Source organism: Cynocephalus volans, chromosome 7, assembly GCF_027409185.1.
Source record: "Cynocephalus volans isolate mCynVol1 chromosome 7, mCynVol1.pri, whole genome shotgun sequence".
Classification (NCBI taxonomy): Eukaryota; Metazoa; Chordata; class Mammalia; order Dermoptera; family Cynocephalidae; genus Cynocephalus; species Cynocephalus volans.
In genome coordinates, this window is record NC_084466.1 from 34,541,680 (window position 1) to 34,564,917 (window position 23,238).

A 23,238-nucleotide genomic window follows, 5' to 3' on the forward strand; every position below is an offset into this window, starting at 1 on the left:
CTTGGCTGGCAGTTTTTTTCTATTAGTATTTTGAAAATATCATCTCACTTTCTTCTGGCCTGTAGAGTTTCTGTTGAGAAGTCTGCTGTTAGTCTGATAGGGTCTCCCTTACAGGTGACCTGATGCTTTTCTCTTACTTTCTTTAAGATTCTCTCTTTGTCTTTGAGCTTTGACAGTTTGACTATAAGGTGTCTTGGAGAGGATGATTTTGGGTCAAATCTGTTTGGGGATTTTTGAGCCTCCTGGATCTGAATGTCTGTTTATCTCTTCATACCTGGAAAGTTGTCTGTTATTATTTCATTGAATAGATTTTCATGTCTTTCCTTTCTCCTCCCCTTCCATAACACACATGATTCGAATGTTTATGCATTTAAGGTTGTCTGCTCTCTCTCTTAGATTTTCTTCATTATTTAAAATCCTTTTTTCCTTTTTTTTTTTTTTTAAATCTGCCTGGGTTATTTTGAAAAGACTATCTTTAACATCAGAAATTATTTCTTCTGCTTGTTCTAGCCTGCTGCTTAAGCTCTCAGTTGGGTTTTCCATTTTGTTGAGTGAATCTTTCAGTTCCATGAGTTCTGCTACATTCTTTTTAAGGCATTAATCTCTCTGTAAATTTCCTCCTTCATATTCTGGATTTTTTTCTCATTTTATCATGTTGTCTAACTGAGTCTTCTCGTATCTCCATGAGTTTCCTTAAGACTGTTGTTCAGAATTCCTTTTCAGTCATTTCAAGATATTCCTGATCTACAGGGTCTGGTATTTGAGAATTACTGTATTCTTTTGGTGGTGTCATACTTCTTTGGGTTTTCATATTTCTAGTATCTCTACACTGATGTCTGGTCATCTGATAGAGCAGTCGCTTCTTCTATTACTCTGGAGTGGGCTTTGAGGAAAGAGATGTTCCCTTCCTTTTCTGGTATCTGCTGGTTACTCTCCTTGTGTTTCTGCAGTTGAGTGTCTGGTGGGCTGTCTGCACAGCAGCTGTGGCTACTGCTGTGGCATCAAGCTGTGGTGGGCCACCCATGTGAAAATGTTGTTTTCTGCATGCTTCCTGCCTGCTTCTGGGCTGGGGATGCCACCCTTGTCTCCTGTCTAGGACCCCGGGTATGCTCTATTTCTTGCCTGCTTCCTGGCAGAGGAGGACCCTGGGCATGCTCTGTTTCTTGTCTGCTTCCGGTCAGAGGGGGCCTGCTCTCAGCTCCTTCCTAGGACCCTGGGCATCTAATTCCTAGGATATTTATTAAACATCTAATATGTGCCAGACATTGTGCTATAGACTATAGATAAAGAAATGAAGAAGACATATTCAGTCCTTATCGTTAAAGATCTTATAGTCACAGAGAGAAACGATTAAATAATAATTCCCTGCAGGAGACAAGTGTTATGGTAGAGGAAGACTAGAGAGCCTGAGAACATCTACAAGAAGCACCTACTGCAGACATGGTAGGTCCGGAGGGCTTCCCAGAGCCTGAGTAAGACACCTAAGCTGATACCTGAAGGCTAAGTTGAAGTTACCCACACAATAGCAATGAAGGAGTAAAGAGTGTGCAAGTGAGAGGGTATGTAGGTGGGGTTTGCTTGTGGGTGAAGAGTAACAGGAGATGGGGGTGAGAAAGCTCACAGAGGCCAGATCAAGATAGGCTTTGGAGACCAGATTAAGAAGCATGACCATTATCCAATGGCAATGGGAATCCACTGAAGGATTTTAATCAGAAGAATGACATGATCAGATTTGTGTTTTAGGAAGATCACTCTAAATAGTGAGTGGATTGAAGAGCAGAAGGCAAAACTGGCAGTGACCAGTCAGAAGGCTGAACAGTAATCTAGACTACAGAAGTATTGGGGATATGAAGTGCCTTGGACTACTTCCTGAGATTAGGAGAAGCATCCAAAGTACTGATTGATTGATAATGGGGAATGAATCAATAGAAAGAGTCAAGGCTACGCCCAGGTTTATGTCTTGAATAGAAATATGAAAAATATGCAATAGGAAGATAGAAAGCAACTTTACTCTTGGAATACTAAAAACTTAGAGGTAGTGTCTTAACAAGTAAGAAGTCCTTAAAAAGATGGAAGAATGATACCACAAATAGTTAAAAAAAGATTTTTTCCTACTTTAGATAAAGGATGCCTTTTCTAACTGTAAAGGCCTTAGTGTCACAAGGTACTTCTGAATATTCATTTGTGAGCAGAAATTTAGGGTTTTAGTAATTAGTCTAACAAATAATTAAATATCTCTAATGTTGGTTCATGAAAATGTGAAACTGTTACTGCTAAAGTCATGCAATTTCCCACTGAATCAATGAAAATTCTGTGCACATCTGTATTTGTTCTGATTGTTGTGTTCCTGGAAGGAGCTTATGTTCTGATCAATGACTGAAGTTTAACTGTGAATTAAATAAGCAGCTGCTGGAAATGTCAGCAAAGTCACATAAAAGAACTTTGATTCAGTGCTGTTTTATTATTAAATAATCAGTGTTTGCGTCACACTGAATTGAGGTAGAAGTGACTTGTGGCTGTTCTTTCTACCAGGAGGTGCTTTAAAATACTCTTCTCTTTACTTACATTAAAATCAAGAGGACAGCATGGATACATTATAGATACAGGTGGCTGAACCAGTTGAATGAAGTCACTTTTTTCAAATACACCGTTCAATCTTTCCTGTTTGTCTGCTCTGTGATAACTCTTGAACATCTGGCTGATTATCATCCTATCTGGCATACTACTAAAGAATAATTGGACATAACTTAGGTTAGATGTGTGGATCAAGCTTCTACCCTAAAACAACATGATGGCTAATATTTTAAAATTTCCTTTTTATAGTAATCATATCTGTGTAAGGAAAATGTCTTTGTTTCTATAAATATATGATTAGGAGTTGGTGAAATATAAGCTAGCTTTTTATAAAATTAGCCTCTTCTAATAAAACAAAAGGCAAAACTCTTATAAGAAAGTTACCATTGCCAACATGACACATTTGTCAGAGGGAGGGAGGAAGGAAGGAGGTGGGGGGAATGAGAGAGACCGAGCTACAAAACTGCATTTTCCACTGTTAGTCATTGCATGATGTGATTATTAAGCCTAACCACTTCCACACAACAAGATTGGGAACCTCCTAATATTATTACTGATAAGAAAAACCCACCCCAACAAATACCACTACAAAGAAATGGTTCTACTTAAAAGATATTTCCATATGATTATCAGTGGCAGGGTCAACACCAAAGTCCACTGTTATTTCAGCTATTAGAAGATCTCTGTGCAGCCAATGTTTTCTCTCCTCCCTGTCATTTTAACAGTAATTCTCTAGAATAAATATAACTGATTATAGTCCTTTAATTGGGTATGGGGAGAAATGGGGCTAAGGGAATGTGAAACATGGAAAGAAGAAGAGAGTCTGCTCTCCTTTAACCACGGATCTTTTGTTTTTCCTCTAGGTAATGACATTAGAAGTACCTGAGTTTAGATCCAGGGTGCCTTCTCTTTCTTAGAGAGGTTATTTGGTATCGTTGCACTATAGTTTCCTCTTCTATAAAATACTGCCCATGAATATATTTCTCATGGGGTTGTTGTGAGGATTAAATGTGTACAAATTGTCACACCCTAGGTGCTCAATAAATGCTACTCTCAGTAGCAACTGCTCTTCAACTACCTTCATACAGTCCCACTACAAAGACCCCAGCATCCCAGTGATAAAACACATAAACAGGAAGCACAAAACAACGTACTGATGTAGAAAACATAAGGTAAGAGTTAGGTCAATCAGTGTGTTACATTATTCTCTTTCTCCTCGTGGGTTCAAAGTTAATTTTCATATGTTAATTTGTTCCTTTCATCTCAGAGTATTGGATTCTGATTCCCAGCTATGTATTTATTATGATAAAATTTCAGGTCAGTAGAGCAATTTGTACTTCTAATATAATGTGTTCTGCTGCATTATTATTATCACTTTGTTATCTATTAACAAAGCACTTTATGTGAATGATATCACATAAAAATAACAAATTATATTTTCACAATTCAAAATGGATGTCCAAGGTTAAAATCTGCTGTAATATTTTGTGAGCCCTTACTAGCTGTGCATCTGGGATTTCAAAGTCCCTGAATATCCTTTCCAATGCTCTGCAGACATCTATGTAAACCACTGGTTTGGTTCAATTTCTTCAAAATATTTTTCTCCTTATTTAATTTTACTCATTTTTCATTTTCATACTGAAACTCTATTTCCTGTAGACAACAAACACGAGGTTGTCTTAGTACAGATAAGATGCCCAGAACTGATTCCATAATCGTGCAATTGATTCCAGAAGAGTGCAGTATGTTTCCTTGTTGACAGGGGACACACGGGTTTTAAATTCATCCTCATTTAAAACACTAAAGAAAAACAAAAGCCTTCCTTAAGAAAGAAAGAAGAAAAAAAAAAAAATCCTGCCCTAGAACCTTGGGAAAAAGTCAAGATAGTCAAGGTGATTTACCGATTAATATTTCTGAGAGCTGAAGGTTTCACTTTAATAAGATTGTCCAAGTCTTGGCTGTATAAAAGAGAAAAAAAAAAGTTCGGATTAGTAGTAGGTTTTCAGGTTGTGCCAGTTCATAAAGCAACATTATAAATGCACTTCATTCGGGGGGAACAGACAGATAAAAACATGAATTGACTGCTTTTATTTGATTACCTGTGATTGCTTCTGATTACTGCAGGATTCACTTTGATGAGATTATTGAGATCCTGGTTTCTTTAAATAAAAAAAATAAAAAGAAAACAAGTTAATTATAAAGTTCTTTTGGTAACATCATTAAGGTTATAAATCTGCTAGAAATAATAATAAAACCAAATATTCTTCCTGACCAAAGCACATTAAAAACAATATAGTTTCATTACCTTCGGTTGTTTTCAAAAATGTCAGGTTTCACTTTGATGAGCTTATCAAGATCTTGCTTTCTTTAAGTGGAAAAAAGATTAAAGCAGCTTGGGTTAGAGTTAATATGGGTCAAAGGTCATTGAAAATGGGAAGAAAGGATTATAGCATAAGACACTGTTTTATAGTATGAGACACATGGTGTAGAATCGCCATGAAATATGTTTTCTAACCAAACCAGGGGAGAAAGAATTACGCTGTATCAGAAAGAAACATATTCTGAGTCCATACATTTTATTGCCAGAGGCTATCTACAAGGAAGGGCACGCTGGTTAAGTGTTCTACAGCAAATATGTGGTGATTGACAATTTTTCACTCTGGAATGTTTTAACATGCAAATACAAAGATTCTAGTGTCCTGTCATTTTTTAAATCATGCTCACCAGCTAAAGATATCATTAAAAAAAAAAAATTAAGCTCTAAAACTGGGGTTATTCTTAATATAATACTTGGCAAAGAGAGCTCCAAAAATCCATCAAAATTGTGACGTTTCTTTCCTCTGTGATGACTGAAGAACTGAATAAAACTCAGTCATTCACAGTCAAGTTATCTACACACTCTGAAAACATCTGAGACTCCACCAGCTTCTTTCTTCAGCCACAGAGGAGTATTTTCTCCCATATGGTTTGCTATCATTCACTGCCTCAGTATAACACCTTGTTTTTAAAGGCTGGAAAGTAGGGATTTTTCAAAGTGTTCCTCTAAACCCATTTTTAATATTTAATCAGAGAAATACATGGCAGTCACCATGACAAAAAAATGGCAGGACTGATAAGACCTGCTTCCAGTACCATCTGGGATGACAGCCTGCCTGTACTCCTTTTCCCCCCAACAGTCCTGTTTTCTCACATAAAAATAAAATAGATTTTATTCATCAAGAAGATTGATGCAAGGTTATGAACTGAAGGGAGCCATTTAGAGATGAATCATCAGAAAAGTCTGAGAAAAAGTCAGCGTTTTCCTTGCCAGCCTTCAACTTTTCCATGGAATGTGCTTTCCAGCTCATGGCTCCATTTGGTTTGATAAGCTCATTCTGGTTCTCACATCTCCATGGTAGATGGAAAGACCCTAACTGAATTTTCACTATTTGGGGTTGTCATTGATAATAATATTCTCAATTAAAGAAAATCAATTGGTTTCTAGAAATACTATTAAAAGAATGATTGGCATATGAGAACTATGCAAAATATAATTTTCTTCTGTAAATTGATTGCAAAATCTGTTATAACACTGTACAATACTGTTGTACCAGAAAGACAACAGTCCTTAAAATAAGGTTAATTTCACATATTAAAATTATAAATAATGCTGATGGTCAGCTCTGTGCCCCATGAATATGTAAAATCCATAAAAATTTTAAAAGAAAAAGAAAAAATACAAAGAATAAATCATTGTAGAAGAGACGGCATGTTCAAAAACCAGAAATTTTTTAATATATAAAATTAATCACAATTTTTTCAGTGTAACTATATATAATTTTCATATGTCAGTAAAATCAAGAGTAAATGGCATAGAAAATGCAAAAACAAACATGGGGATTTCCATTTTCACTGTTCTGCTGAGCACAGAAAATGTGATTCATTCAATAACCTAGAACTATGATATTCAAACCACTGTTTCATAAAGCCCAGTAAAAAATGTATTTTACATCACAGCCTAATACTCTCTTTCACACACACACACATTAAAATGTAAATTTCATGAAATAATACCCTTATTACATAAAAACTCTCATATTTGCTATTCAAGTCATTCTATTTAATTGGGGGAATATGCTGATTGCCACTCACTAAATTAATTATATGACTCTTTAATGGGTCACAAGCCACAGTTTGAGAAACAGTAGCTTAGAAAACATAAATATATGCTCTATCCTACCACTATTCTAAAAAGACAACATCTCATGTTAATAAAACAAAGATCTTAGTAACAGTCCTGAATTACTTTGATTGATAGCATTATGTAATTTTTGAAAACAGCAAATATATCGACTTTTTTTCAGGCCCCAGGTCCAAAAGATGAAGCAAACTTATATCTAAATTTTATTCAGGGAAAATGTAACATTTTTTCTACTCAAGTAACTGCTTTCATTTATTTTGCTTTAAGGATATAATAAAGGAAACATAAGAATATTTAGGTATTATTACTTCCATGTAATTTAAAAGCTGTAAAGTGTTTTGCAGTCATTTGCACATTTGTGCCATTGTAATCTATGGTGTAACCCTTCAAGTGACCCTGTGAGAACAGTAAAGGACACCTCCTGGCTGTCCCACAATAAGAACAACAATCCTATCTTTATAGCCTCCATTATTTCCCTAGGTGCTTAATTAATTTCCATATATTTTAAGATCAAAGTCTATGTGCTGTAGAATTTGGGCTGGAAGTTAGAAGACCTCACAGAAGACCATGAGATTTTTGCCCCTGGACTCAGCATTCTCATCTGTAAATGAGGAGATTGGATTGGATCATGTCTAAGGCTCTGTCCATCTCTAACATCTACTTCTAGAACTCTATAAATGTGTACAGCTTGTGGTGTTTATTTAATTAGCTTTTCAACGTCTCTTTTTCTTTTTAAATGCAACTCACTGACAAGACATTCTATATTCAACCAGCAGTACGTGGGCGCTCCAAAATGTAATATTAAATTGACAACCTATTATTGTCTTGGAGTAACATCTCTATGCCCTGGTACATAATTAGCTTTAATCTATGTTAATTGCCTGCTGTTAATAAGATTGAGTATGTCTGCTGAATTATCTTTTTGGTGTCCACAGCCTATAATTATACCTAATGTGCAGCTAATGATACCTAGTCGTAGGCTGTGAACCCAGTAGGTGCTCAGTAATTATTCACTGCCTAAGACATCACAGGGCTACTATCAGTCTTCCACTAATTTTCTTTGTGACCCTGGTCAAATCATTTAACCCTTCTGGGTCTTAATTTCCTCTTCTGCAAAATGTGTAGGTTCAATCAGAACAGTGGTTTTCAAAATGATTCCAACTAACTAGATTCTCTAAGTTTCCTTCTTTTCATCTCTAAAATTTTATGATTTTTACATGTACCAACAAACCTTTAAAAAGGAAAATCATGAAAACATTCTTAATGTGTAATGATAGAAAAATCTTTATATAACCAGAGACAAAAAGTGAATTTCATTATCTTACAAATGCTCCTTGAAGAATTATCAAATTTTAGGTCTCTAACTTTGCTGGAAACAACAAACCCTCTAAAGAACAATGAACCTCTTAAAATTTCCACTACCAAAAACCTCTTCCAAAACAAAGTAAATGATATTATTAATGATGAGTCTAATGAAGTGTCTACATCTTTTAAAAAAAATTAACTATCATTAATAAATTTTAGTCAATTCCAGAAAGGTATTAATACCAACAGGACACACACTAAACAAAACATGAACAGCTGGTGGACTAGCAATGCTCCTCCAATCGCTCCCTTCACTCGCCTCACTTGAGGCTGAGAGAGGAGCAGATACAGCCTACATTGTTTTCAGCTGCCTCTTTCTTGCTGCTAACTAGTAGATACATAGCTTTCCACGGACATATACAAAATCTGATGCTATTTCAAGACCTATATTTAATTTGCTCATAGAATAATTATGTCATTTATATTCATATTGTGCTTATTTAAAGAGAAACGGAACAAAACAAATAAACAATATCCTTCTCTTACCCAGCGTCGTTTATGACAGCTTTGGGGCTTACACTGATTAGTTCATCAAGACCTTTTTCACTGCTAAAACAAAAGGTCAAATTCAGTTGGAAATCAGCAAATTTCATTACTGGCATTTTGACAGTGTAAATCATTCAATGGGCTCCTAGTGTAAAACATAATGTTACCAAGTTTCTACTTTACGTACATTAGTTATCATTTTTTAATCCTCAAAACAACTCAGTGAGGTAGAGACATTACCACCACCACTACTATCACCCCCTTTGTAAATAAAGAAATTGAACTTCAGAGGGGTTAAGACACTCCCTGGGGCTGATACCTAAAAGTGGCTGAGGGTGAACCAAAAAATTGGAACCACAGCAACTGGAGCCCAGACCCCACACTCTATCCCCTCAACACCCTTCCTCTCTCTTATGTTCATAATGATCCCTTACATCTGCACAATGCTGTTTACCAACCTTATCTTCACGATAATTCTGTGAGAGGTAGCTTGGAGTTTCTCTGACATGCTTTTATTAACTTTTGCTCCAGTGTTTAATGGGTGTTAACTTCTCAAGAACAAAAGTAAATTCAATAGCATGCAAAAATATTCTAATCAAATATAGGAATGTTATATCATCAGTTTTCTCTTGAGTCATTTAAAAATTAATCCCTGGATTTGTAAATGAGTAGAAAGCCAATATTCTTTGGTTTATTGGTTTTATAAACTTATAATTTATTAACTATGAAGTTACAGGAATAATCTGGTTATGTTATTACTGTGTCAAATGAAATTTCTCAAGTAGTAATTATACAGAATTAGCTTCAGCATTATCATCTTAAACAATATTTAATGAAAGAAATAGAAGCAATGATAAAAGAAAAATCTTTTCAGCATTATTACACATCAACAAATCAACTTGTCCTTACTTTTTAAAGTACCCTGTCAAAATATCCTTAGCCAAATAATTAACCCTATTTTTTAGCATAAATTGGAGACTTGCTCAGGAGTCTTCAATAATCTTAATAAACTTACCTTTTGTTTGCTGAGGGAATCACTTTGATAAGGTTGTCCAGGTTTTGGTTCCTAAAGAAATGTTGTGAGTTTCAATAGATGACAAAGTCAACTAAAATCAATAATTTGTACATGTTTAACCTTAATATTGAATCAAATGACTGTTATTTAAAACTTCGCCATTACTTTAATTCTCTTTTTAGCCCTATGTAAAAAAGGGGCTACTATCAATTCATTTCTTGCTCACCTTTGTGTATATGAGGATTTAATTTAGTTTTATTCTTGTTTCAAATCAACCTCAAAGCAAAATTACTCTTAAACTCCTTATTTTTCATATTATATTTGTGTAGTAGAATTGCAATTTAGAATATTTTTGGAGGTTGTAATGCACAAGAGAAAAATATAAAATTATTCATTTCCATGTGTTTCTTGCTACCCTCTCTTTCAAAAGAAACAAACAAACAAAAAAAAAACTGGGACTTTTAAAAAATGAGTTTTTTCTTGATTCTAAGTTATGTAAGTAATAGACATAACGTGAATACTGATGCTACTTTAAGACATTAGGTAAATCACTTCAGAATCACACTTCATGCAAAGGTAAATGATAACAGGCAAGACTTCAGATTATATAATTTATGTTTTTATTTAAACAGTCAAATATGCAATCATAATTCTAAAGAGATACTGCTATTATCACACTGGGATCTCATCCCAACCCTAACACCAAAAGGCCTGAACAAGAAGCCTAATTTGATATATTTTATTATTGGACAATACATTATATATCCTGAAAAGAAAAAAGACCAGAAACACTTATGTCACCTACCTAATCTTTGGGACTAATTTGTAAACTCATTTTATTACATACATGTAATCCTTCAGTGTAAATTATTGTATTCTATGATGTTGAACCATATGAAATTGTCATTCTGTGAGTCAAAAATAGTCGAATGTCAGTAATTTCATAAGGTTCAACCTAATAGGATGATTTCTTTGTATTTTCTTCAAATTAAGTGTTGAGTTATGATATGGTGATTCAACAATGAAAAAAAGTAGTAGCAGTGATAAGGATACTGATAGGTAATGTGTAATAAATAAGTACTTGAGTACTAAGTGTTTCACAAGTGTGATCACTTTTAATTTTTCTAACTCATGAAGAAGTTAACTCTTACAATCCCAGCCTTACAGATAAAGAAGCTGAGGCTTAAAGGAAATTAAGCAATTTGTCCAAGACTACAGCTGGTAAATGTTCTCTGAACTTAAAAATTTCACTACCAAATAGAAAAAATGGACACACACCAAATGCAATGCATGGTAGCATGTGGCTACTGAAATAGAGGCTCAAACATTGTTCAAGAAAGGTCATATAACTACGGCCATCATCACCTTTAGGAACAAAGTCATCTCAGGAGAGGGACAAAAGATAATTAATTGTCTTTCACTGAACCTTAATCTGTAATGTAAAGTATTATACGGCCTCTGAATTCAATGTCTGACTCTCAGACAATGACAATAAAGTTGTATTCTTATTTGGTGAGCAAAATCTCAGAACAATGTACCATTAAATATTCAGATAGAAGAGTGACAAAATCTTAGGTTTAACCATAAAGTGAATGAAACAATGCATATAAAAGTGGGGGACAGCAGGTTGTATTTCCAAAGCTTCCTCTACTACATTGAGTTGATCCTCGTACTTGCCAAAATGAAATGCTATCTAGCTTAGGGGTTAGCAAACTATGGCCCTCAGGCTAAATACAGACTGCAGCCTGGTTTTGTAAATAAAGTTTTATTGGAACACAGCTACTTCCATTTGTTTATAAGGTATTATCTATGGCTCCTTTCACACTACTGGCAGAGTTGACTAGTTAAAACAGACTGTTTTGACCCCCAAAACCTCAACTATGTACTATTTAGCCCTTTAAAAAAAGCTGCCGATCTCTTTTCTTGTCTAAATAAGCTCTATTTGATAGCTACATACTGTAAAAACAGAGAGCATTCCTACGTGCAAAGTAAGATAGGAAATCTGTTGGAAAGATGATATATATCTTGGTATCTTCTGTATCAAACTCATATTCTGGCAGCATAACAATATATGTTTGTAGCTTCATGGTTTTGTCTCTTTATTTACTACAATGTGCCTTAGAGAAAATCTCTCTACATAAAAGACAAATGTCATTCTTTGTATTCTTTATTATTTAATGAACTGAGTATAATTTTTAAAAGTGATCTCCCAATTTTAGGAATTGTTTGAGTAGAAGTCAACAAGAAGAGAGGGAATAAATGATGGAAGAAGAAGGAAGGAGACCTTTTCATTGCATGAAGAACTTCCTTTAGGATACTTAGCTCTAGGAAATTGCTTGGGAGTTGATGTTCTGTCCCATGAGGAATCCCTGTTCATTTTAAGAAAATCCCAAGCATGGAACACACATCTCATACTATTAAGCGTTCATTCCTGTATTTCAAAGAATTCCCTCTCCCACAAAAGCCTACAGCCAGTGAGCCCAGGGCAAGGGCTTGAACACCAGATTTCAGACACACGAGTTGTTGATTTGGGGACCCATCACTGGTTATCTCCATGGTGGGGCAATGCATTTTCTCATACTTTTAAAGTTGCATAGAAAGGAACAGATGGAAGAACTCCATAAACCTTACCCTTGGTTAGTTCTATTAGTTTCAGGAGTCACTTTGATAAGGCTGTCAAGACTTTGGTTCCTTAAAAACATGGAAGAAATGACCAGATCAGTGATAAATTTAGATCAAATTTCTCTAAATATTTGTCAAAACTCAGTAATACTTTTTATTATAAAATATTTATTCAAACAGAGATTATCTCAGTGGGTTAGAGTTTTTCAGTATTGACTATGAATATGTCTGTTACAACCTAACTATAACTGCATAGAAATAATGAATAATACCTGTTTTTTAGAAAATTTTTGATGTGCCAGGCACAGTTCTAAGTGTTTATATGATTTACCTAATTTAATCCTCATAATCCTATAACATAGGAAGTATTATCACCCTAAGATCATAGGAGGGGAAAAGTGAGTCACAGAAGAATTAAATAATTTTCCCCACGGCTAGTAGAGGCAGGGCTGGGATTTAAAGCTAGGTAATCTAGCTCCAGAATGCTGTGCTTTACCATGACACCAATCATCTTATTGGAACTTAGTAAGTGAATTAGCATTGGAAGTGTCTAGAGAGCACCTGGCCCAATTTCTTCACTTTGAGGATGAGAAAACTGAAGACCAAACTGGAGAAGTGACTAGACCAAGATCACACAGGTAGGAGGAGCACAGCCAGTCTTCGACTCACATCTCTGGGCTCCAGTTTACTTATCTTTCTCCTCTACTGTGCCATCCCTTCTGCTTAAGAAAAATAAATATATTAACAAATAAAAATGTCCTGTCTATCCTGGGAAAACAACTGTGGACCTAATTAACCAAAGGGCACCTTCAATGTATAAGAAATCAATTGACCAAAATCTCTAACATTTCAGATATGAGGTAGTCAGGGTTACAAGACTTTTCCTGAACCATCCTTGGGTTCAGCATCGGTCAGAAAAATTGATGATTTAATTACACTTTTAAGCATTGGTTAGCATAAAATGGAAAAAGAGGAGCTTATTAAATCTTACCCTTGTACACTTTTTCCTGTTCTTGGATTCACTTTGATGAGGTTATTAAGGTCTCTGGAACTTTAAACAACAACAACAACAACAAAAACAAAAACATGATGAACAAAAATAAAATTAAATCAATTGTCTGTTTTGATTTAAAGGATATATGTGCTCCATATAAATTTTACTATTAAGTTTTGAGAGAAATTAATACCAGTCTATACCTTTAATTAATTTAAAAGAGTAAAAATGCTGATCTTCATACAAATCATTGATATACTGGCTTAGTTTTCCATTCACCCTTAAGATAAAACCATAAAAGTAGGGCAAGACTGAGTTTTTAAAAAATAATTGATTCAGGAACAATGTAATGATTTGCCAAAAACTCTCGCCCAATTCCCCTAAGCATTTCATCCACTGCTATAGCTATAACTAAACTGTGTTTTACTAACAATTTCTATTTGTAGTACCTTTTTCTTTTAAAAGAATTTTATATCCATTATTTCACTTTACAATTATCAAGTGGCAAAGAGAGAACAAACATTATAATCCTCATTTTATAACTAAAGAAGCTGCAGCTCAGTGTTCAAGGGACTTGCTCAAACACACCCAGCTGGAAATGGAGTTCAGACTTTGTGACTCCAACCCAAAGGTTTTTCGCTCCTTTGGGTATGTAGCCAGCAGTGGGATTGCTGGATCATATGGCAGTTCTATCCATAGTTGTTTGAGAAACTTCCATACTGTTTTCCACAATGGCTACAGTAATTTAACTTACAGTCCCACCAACAGTGTGGAAGCCAGTCTACCTGGGGTGGGAGGATATCTTAATGTGGTTTTGATTTGCATTTCTCTGATGATTAGTGATGTGATTACAATTTGGAATGAATGTGCTAATACTACTGATTTGATCATTACATATTGTATGCAAATACTAATAGTCAATTCTGTACCCCATAAATATGTAAAATCAATTTTTTCAGTTAAAAAATAAATTTAAAAAAATTTTAAAAGGTTTTTCAACACATCTTCTCTGATGAGTGCCACAAATTGATGGGGGAGGGAGAAGAAAGGTAAGACATAATTCTCACCCTTGGTTACTTCTGTTAACTTCGGGGGTCACTTTGATGAGATTCTCAAGGCTCTGGCCCCTTTAAAACATTGAAGAAATGTTGAGATTAATGATAGACTGACAATTGGACAAAACTCTTCATTAAAACTCAGAAACATTAAATATTCATTGAGATCATGTCAAAGAGTTGATGATTGTTAAAGGTGACTGCAGAAGTATGTACGGATGTAAACCTCTCTGAAACTCATTGAGAGTCAGTGAGACAATATTTCAATCTTGGAGCTATTTGGCCACTAGCAAATATTACAATAAGACTCTCTCTATTCTGATACATTTAATGTCATGCTCTTAGCCTTTTCCAGGTGCACAAAACATTTTTTAAATAGTCTACATACTTGTCTAATGGAACATTCAAGAAGGTATACCCTCTCAATATCAACCTCCAACATGTTGTGGAACTTTCAAACCAACTTCAGAGAACCATGTTTGTAAGATTGATTTTTATTAGCAGGCTATCACGAAATGGTATTAAGATAAATAGACCAATTTGTTAAAATCCATCATGCAACCTGGTGTCTGCTTCTGGTAATTAAAATTGTGTGTTAAAAACTACAAATTTTGACTAGTTATTTTAACAACAAACAATAGGAAGATTAAAATCTAGAGAGTTCTGAAATGTTCTGAAATGTAAGATGCATCAACTGTGATATAAAATTCTATGCAGTCACTGAAAACACGTCAGTGTATTACTGTTGCCTTTTAGTATACACCTGCTTCTGATCTTAATGGCGTTTTGCTTTTCTTATTGTATCTACGTGTGTTTTCCACATACGTGACACCAACAAATGCGCCTCTGATCTACACAGGATGCCACATGGGGAAAAGAATGTCCACAAGAAGGTATTTTTACACTCTGTTTCTCCACACTCTGTGACCCTAGTAAGATCATATCAAAAAGTCTCTGAGGTTTTTTCTCTACAACATCAAAGATCCTGATATTTGGAAGCAATCAGATGTTGACTCAAGTTCTTTACTTGTTATCCAGATGTCTGAGTATGTAATACCCAGACTAAAAGCATCAATAAAAAATGTGGACCTTTGTCATGCAAATAATGAAACAACCCCACAGAAACAACCACTCTACTGAATTACCCCTCATTGATTTTTGCCTAAATGAAGTATGTGCAATTTGAATGCCGGTGACTGAGAAAAATAATTCCCAGGATTCTATTTCCAGATTGGAAAATTCAAAAAAATAACAGAACAATAAGTATTATAATTTCTCCCTTTGTGTTGGTTGTGGAGTTTGCTTTGATTACATTGTCAAGACTTTGATCTCTTTAAACATTAAATAAAGCCCATAACAGCATAATATTATTTAAATTTCATAGTTCATAAAGTCAATAAAAAAGAGTGGGCTAATTAATGTGGTCATCTACTAATTAATGTAATAATGTAAAATAATATTTGAGTTCAACTGTGTGAAGCAGTGCTACATAGTGAATGTATCTTCAGTAGTTACACATTTTTCAATCTACAAATAGTTTTGGAAAGCCCACTGTGGGCCAGGCTCTTCCCCAGGTGCTGGGATAGATGTGAACAATACAGACACAGGATGAGCCCTCAGGAGGCTTCATTCTAACTTGGGGAGAGGCTGGCAATATACAATCAAACATATAAATGAATATGACAATCCCAGATAACAATATACACTATAAAGCAAATAAAAAAGAGGGCCTGGTGCTTGTAGTACTAGAAATGGGGGGAGTGGTGATTAATACTATTCAGTGGTTGGAAAGGACTTGTTTGACAAGGTGACAATATGGGATAGATCATTCCAGCAAATGGGAACAGCAGATACAGAAGCCTTAAGGCAGAATGAGCCTGAAATAGAAAAGATTAATTGGGCTGGGCTTTATTGAGAAAGTAAAAGGCTATCACTAAATGTTAGAATTTTATTCCACCTGAGATGGGAGAACATTGAAGTTTTAATAAGAAAAGGAGCATGATCTGACTTTATTTTTAAAAGATCTACAGAACTTTGTAATGTGTATAGAAAAAGGAAATGACAAGCACTATCCTTAAAAGCCCCCAGGAAGTACACACATAACAAATGTACGCACACACTGCACATACACTCACACACATGCAGATACACACATATCCATATACACATGCACACATAACACAAAAGCACACACATACACTTATATAAAATACTCATGAACACATAAGAAATATGCACATGTATGCAATCACACATGTACAATGTTCACACAAGCACACCCATGTGCATGTGCACTCACATACACATGTAGGCATGCACATACATACACATACTAACATATGAAGAACAACAGGTCACAAATTGAAATACTCTAATAAAGTTGGGAAAGGAAAAAATGGATTTTTCTTGGAAAATCAAAGTAAACTAAATATTTGAACACTATCTAAATGGTCAAGAAAACATAATTCACCTGAATCTTTACTATTGTAACAATTATTTGTATCTACTATGTAATAGTCTTGAGAGTATTATGATCCCTCTTTTGCAGATGAGTAATTTGAGGCAGAAGGACACAGTTAACAAGTGACAGAGTCAGAATTTGAACTCAGGTCTTTTGGACTCCCTGCTCACGTTCATTACTTCAGGTTACCTCCCTGAACCACTCAAGGAGCCAAGGAAATCAATGTTTTCTTCTCAGTCTGTTGGTTGCAGACGGTGCAAGCCTCTAACTTACTATGCCTTCTACCATGCCACACCACCAAGAGCAGGACAGCTTGACAGCATGCACACCAGCTTTTCATTTAGCTGAGCCCTTACTCTGCCAGCTAGGCTTGCAGACATCAGTGACACATTTTGGAATCAACAAATAATAGCATGTACTGAGATAACTGAATGAAAAGGAGTTCAAGGGAAATCACATGGAGTTATTTGGTACACTGTTTTCAGCAACATGCCAACAAGCACAGTTTCAAAAATATTCCATCTGCTTTTTAAAAAATAAAAAGCAAGAGGACATAAGCTCTCCAGACTTGCTTGACAATTCATGGGTAAGAGAATTCTCTTTAATGAAGTACACTTTGTTAAGCTCTGCATCTTTAAAAACATACCACACTACATACACATACATGTACTACACACAGTTCACACATATACATATACGCATGCACTACTTATATGTCCACATACACACTTATACACATACACATACTACTGATACATATAAACACATACACTTATATACGTACAGACTACTGATACATATGCACACACACATATATATACACACACTACTGATACACACACACATTCACTTATACATATACACATTACTTTACATATACACATACACTCACACATACATTCAAAGAAATAAATGATTTTGCTCAGTAGAGAAGGTCAAAATTTAATTTAATTTCTCAAAATTACTTGATAACAAACTTCACCCAAGAATAAAATACAAGAGACTTCTGTGAACCTGTATAGAATTGTTTAACGTCATGTGTTTGAAGGAAGAAAAGCTCAGTTTTGGCTTGAATTTCAATTTATTCTCCTGAATACAAGCACTCAGAATTCTAACATGCGTATAAATGCCAGACAAAGGGGAAAAAAAGCTTAAAATGTCTTACCTCTTGATATTCTTATTTGTTTCAGGATTCACTTTAATAAGCCCATCAAAGTCTTGTTTTCTTTGAATAAAGAAATGAATTTGAATGAATGTCATTAAAACAAAACACTAATCAAGTGAATAATGGTTGAAAAAATTAAGAAGGGGTAAATACATAAATTCTCTATCTCAACGTAAATTTTTAAAGCTCTAAGTGCAAATGAAAATTTTTCTCATATCTTGAGGTGAAGACCATTTAAGGTTGCTTATTTGTTAACAAGAAATATATGATTTTTCATTTTGTTCTCAGGATGTATGTTTTTGTGAAACTTCTTATTTGACAAAACCAACTTTGCCTTTAGATAAACCTTGTTAGAATATCCCAAACAGGCAGCACTGAAGTAATGTAAGTTAGATAAATTTCTACACTGGATCTAGACAGAATGTAAATTTCTATTCAACAAATTAGATATAATTTCCTATTCTGTTGTTGAATAAAAATAATAATGCTAATGATAATAATTTAATAAGATAATAACTTGATAATATTAAAATAATGATAGTAATAAGAAGAATATACACCTTCATATAAACTCAACTATTGCTTTCACCCAAACTTTTAAAATATCATTTGCCTCAGAGTAGATTATGGTGAATCATAAAGGGCAAGAAAACATACCTTCCATAGTAGGAAAATTAATGACTCACTTCTCAGGGGGACACATGCAACTCCATTAAAATGCACTGACTGATACCAAAAGAGGCATAAGCTGAACACAAAAGGGAAAGGAGGGGATGGCAAAAGCATTGTGATTGGGTAATGTCGCCATGACAACAGGAGACAAAGTGGTGGTAAGTCCTTCCTTCCTGTGCATGTACCTCCCCAGCCGCTCTCCTGGGCTGCCTTCTAAAACCATCCTCCTTAGAGATGTTGATTTGCAAGAGTTTTAGTCAAGGCTCACTCTTAGCTATCTTTGTCATTTTGGAAATCCACTTTGAAAATGTCAAGAATACGCATTGTTTAAACACAAAGAAATTCAATTTAGTAACTCATTCCTAAAAACAAATCAACCCAAAATCTGGGAGAAAAGGCAATTCATTATCAAACATTGGAGCAATTCTTCAAAAATTAGTGGTTTTATTGGGAGCAAAAAGGGATGGTCATAAAAAAATTGTTTTATCATCAGATCAATCATAATCACTTACAGAAACCAGAATTAAAGACACTAAGTCTTACCCTGTAATATTTCCATTTCCTTTGGGATTCACTTTGATAACATTGTCAAGGTCTTCACCTCTTTTAAAAAAAGTTTAGATCAGTTTCAAAATATTCCCATTGTATTTGATCTATACACATTCCATATTCTTGATGATTAATTCAAACTTTTGGAGAAAATTAATATACTGATATTAAGTTGACTTTTAGTATAAAATTGTTTATCAATAATATAGCTAAATTAATCTCTAGAACTTCATTGGGCTATAGATAGAATATACTGCAGACTCTGAAGTAAAGATCGGTGCACCAGGGATCAGATACAGAAGAGAGAAGTCAAACCCAGAAATGTGATGCCCTCAATATCACTGAGAAGATCTCACAATTATTCTAGGGGAAAATAACCAATATCCAGAGACAACCAAGCAGTTCTCACCCTCTGCTGGTTTTCTCTGTCCTGGCATTCATTTTGATAATAGATTCGAGATCTTGGCTTCTTTGGAAAAAACATCAAAACTTTATGTCAGTTAACATTACAATTTTCTCTGAAATCTTCATAAACAAGAACATCTCCAAATGTGGCATCAGATGTTTTTAGGACCAAATGACCAGAAAGACCTTTAATGTAATTATCCTTAGCTTAATTTCCATGGTCGTGCTTGATTTAAACCACTCTAAATCAGTTTAGAAAAGCTTACAACTTGCCTCTCACTTTGCAGCTTTGTCCTGTATATTTCTTAATTTAAATTTTGAAATTGACTAATTTTTTAACTATTTAAGAAGATGTAGAATAAGAGATTATGTAGCAGGTTTTCCTGCACCCATTTCGATTCAACTCAAGCATGTATGTGGTCCTATGGAAACAGCACTGATCATGTTCTTTTGCCTGCTAATTCTGATGAGTCTAAACAGTGCAACAGTCCATCTGTGACAGAGGAATGCATAACACTTCCATTTCTAATAGGTGTAAAAAGCCAGCCTGAGAAAAGAGAGCCCCCTCGAGATAGAAGCTTTACTTACCCTTTCTCATTTGTGTCAGTCCTTTCATCAACTTTAATGAGACTTCCAAGGCCTTGGTTTCTTTAAAACATTGCGGGGGGGGGGGAGAAAAGATAAAGCGAGAGAGAGAGAGAGAGAGAGAGAAAGAGAGAGAAAGAATAAAAGAGAGAAAGAGAGAACAATTCAGTGATATATTCAGAATCTCTTAAGAAAATAGCAGATTTCCCACAAAAGTAGTAAGGCATGATCAGTGCCTAAAGGATCAAAAGTCCTTAGAAATATGTGATTCCAGTGGCTCTACTTATACTGAAAAATGCTTAAGAGACATCCTGACTATGAAGATCCCAACCATCACTCAGTTATGATAGAATCAACTTAGAAGTAAAACTTCCCATCAGGTCCCAGCTTTTGTTTTCCTGAGGGAGGGTAGGTGGGATGCTGACTTTAAAACATATGTTGAGATACCGTCTTATTTTAGTGTGAAACTCATTCACATCAGGGGTGGAAATCAATTAATCAACATTTTAATCTAAATACTTTGAGGGTTTAGACAAGTCATTTCCTCTAAAAAGTTCTAAGGTGTATTTATTTATTTATTTTTTAACTTTTAAAAGAGATTTTATTCAGGAATTAGAGCAATAGAGAAAAAGACACCTCGTTATAGACTGGGCTTAATACCAAATACAACAGAAATAAGTGAGGACTTATAGCCAAGGGGCATGGTTAGGGAGATGGGTGAGTGGAAAATTACTTAGAGGAGACATCAAGGTAGGGGTTATTCTTGCTAAACTGATCTCACAGGATTCCTGCTGAAGGCAGGTGAGGGCTATCAGGCATCACCTGGGGAACAATGAAGGATGAAGAATTTGGTCAGATATTGAGGGTGATCAGATTTGGGTATGGGGGATTCTGCTAAACTGATAGGATTCTTGCAAAAACTGTGCTATGCAAGGCTGAGAACAAGGCCCAAGGATGAAGCCTAGTGTAGAAAAGGGCTTGGAGGAGGCTGACTAAAGTTTGGTCAAGGAGAGAACCTGTGTCACTTCTTTCGCTTAGCATGGTGTTTCCAGTTTCATCCAGGCTGTAGCATGTGTCACTATTTCATTACTGAATAATATCCCATTGTATGGACAGACCAGATTCTGTTTATCCATTATTTGTCTAGTGGATGGTCATTTGGGTTATTTTCATTTTTTGGCTATTATGAATAATGCTGCTACTAACATTCATGTATAAGTTTTTGTGTGGACACGTGTTTTCATTTCTCTTGGGTATATATTTAAGAATGGAATTGCTGGGTCATATGGTAACTCCATGTTTAAGCTTCTGAGGAACTGTCAGGCTGCTTTCCCAAGGTGCTGCAGCATTTTACAATTCCACCAGCAGTGTATAAGGATTTCAATTTACCCACACCCTCCACAACACTTACCATTATTTGTTGTTGTTGTTGTTGTTTTTCTCAGCAGAATTCCAGACACTTTTTATTAGAAGAGATTTTCAATAGAAGAAAGAAGGAAGGAAGAGAGGAAAGAAGGAAAAGGAACTAGGACTCTTCTCCTAACACACCAACAAGATCAGTTATTCCTGCATGAAGGCCCAGTTGCTATCAAGTTATCCAAGAAGTAACATGTCACTTCTCTTTTCTTCTTCTTCCTCATTCACAAAATGATCTACTTGTGATACTTATCCACTTTTCTTATTTTGCATCACTTTTGTGGAACTCTCCAAACTCCATTTTTTTAAGATCTGAAATCTCATCTTTTGCTGTAAAGCTCTAATAACCACTTATAGAAAATTGACTGTTTTCTACCTTCATCTATTTCCCATTTGAAAAAAATCACTTGTAATATGTTGCCATGTTTACATTATAATAATATGTTGTTAATAAGCATTTAAGGTCTGTGTGATGGTTATTGCCAACACTTTTCATATATGGACTTTGTTAAGTGTTCTACATCAGAAAGGTTGAGGATGCGTCTGCCAAGATTGACTTGGAAAGCTAGAATACCATTCTGTGCACAGATTGGCATAGATAAATGGTTTTTAAAAATAACTGTGATGATGGAAATAATTATCATGTTAGGAAGGCAAATTTTGTGACTAACCAAATACAAAGTAAACAGACAATCTCAGGGAAAAAGTAGTAGAGATCCCATAAATTGTTACCCTCTGTCATTCTTTACTGTTCTGAGATTTTCTTTAATGAAACTGTCAAGAGCTTGGTTTCTTTCCACATGAAAAATAAGTCAACTTTCTAGTATATCAGTATCCATCAAAAACTGTAAGTTAACCTCTCAAATGATGTCAGTTACTAATTGTTAGTTAACCCATTTTATGACATAAAATAAATAGAAGCATGGTTTTTTACTTTAAGATATTTACAAATACACATGAAGAGATATACATGTGAAGTGACAACCAAAATCCCAACTGAAAAATGCCTCAGTACATTTTAAAGACTTTAGTGGTGAGCGACTAGGCTCCCAGCACCAAAATGACTTGCAATAAATATATTTAGTTAATAAACCAGCCTATTGTCCACTACTTATAACAGCCAGTTGGACTTCTTTCATTTTTAGATATAAAAGGGAACTTGAAGGTTTTCTAGATCATACCCTTTATTTTATGGGATAAGATAACAGAGGTCTCCAGAGGTTAAGTGACTCGCCCAAGGTCACCCAGATTGATGTTGGTGGCAGAGCCAGCATCAAGACACCCACCATCTGCTGACCCAGATTGGAGGCCTGTTCTATCAGCCTGCCTGACCCTTGCCCTGAGCAGGAGGTCTACCCCAGAAAACAGTATACAGTCTAGGACGCAATCAAAGTGGCCTGTCTTAATCAAATCCTACCTTTTGCCATCTTTGTCTGTCCGGGCATTCACATAGATGAGACTTTCAAGGCTTTTGGCTCTGTAAACACAAAGAAATTCAAATAAAAGATGTACATTGAAATGAAATTGTGTGGTATCTTGAAAGTTCAGATACAATAACCATTCTCCATGAATTGCTCATTTTCTCTTCCTGAATGCAGAAATCCTTCTAGGCAATTACGTCTGAACCAAATGTACAATGCTGAGAGCCCTACCCCATCTGCCAGCACATTTCCATGCCAGAGGATACAACTCCC

General features: G+C 35.1%; 1 protein-coding gene across 1 annotated transcript in view; it reads right to left on the minus strand.

The window, feature by feature from the left end:
* The window catches only part of SCEL (sciellin), a 103,148-nt gene that overhangs the window by 21,351 nt on the left and 58,559 nt on the right, over positions 1–23,238 (minus strand). The window contains exons 14-26 of the mRNA XM_063103115.1: positions 22,962–23,021; positions 20,132–20,191; positions 19,548–19,607; positions 19,133–19,192; positions 17,918–17,977; positions 14,304–14,363; positions 13,234–13,293; positions 12,252–12,311; positions 9,621–9,671; positions 8,606–8,668; positions 4,880–4,939; positions 4,674–4,733; positions 4,476–4,532 (exon numbers count right to left, since the gene is read on the minus strand). Coding sequence (XP_062959185.1) covers positions 4,476–4,532; positions 4,674–4,733; positions 4,880–4,939; positions 8,606–8,668; positions 9,621–9,671; positions 12,252–12,311; positions 13,234–13,293; positions 14,304–14,363; positions 17,918–17,977; positions 19,133–19,192; positions 19,548–19,607; positions 20,132–20,191; positions 22,962–23,021 — 771 coding nt within the window. The remainder of the gene's footprint in view (positions 1–4,475; positions 4,533–4,673; positions 4,734–4,879; positions 4,940–8,605; positions 8,669–9,620; positions 9,672–12,251; positions 12,312–13,233; positions 13,294–14,303; positions 14,364–17,917; positions 17,978–19,132; positions 19,193–19,547; positions 19,608–20,131; positions 20,192–22,961; positions 23,022–23,238) is intronic.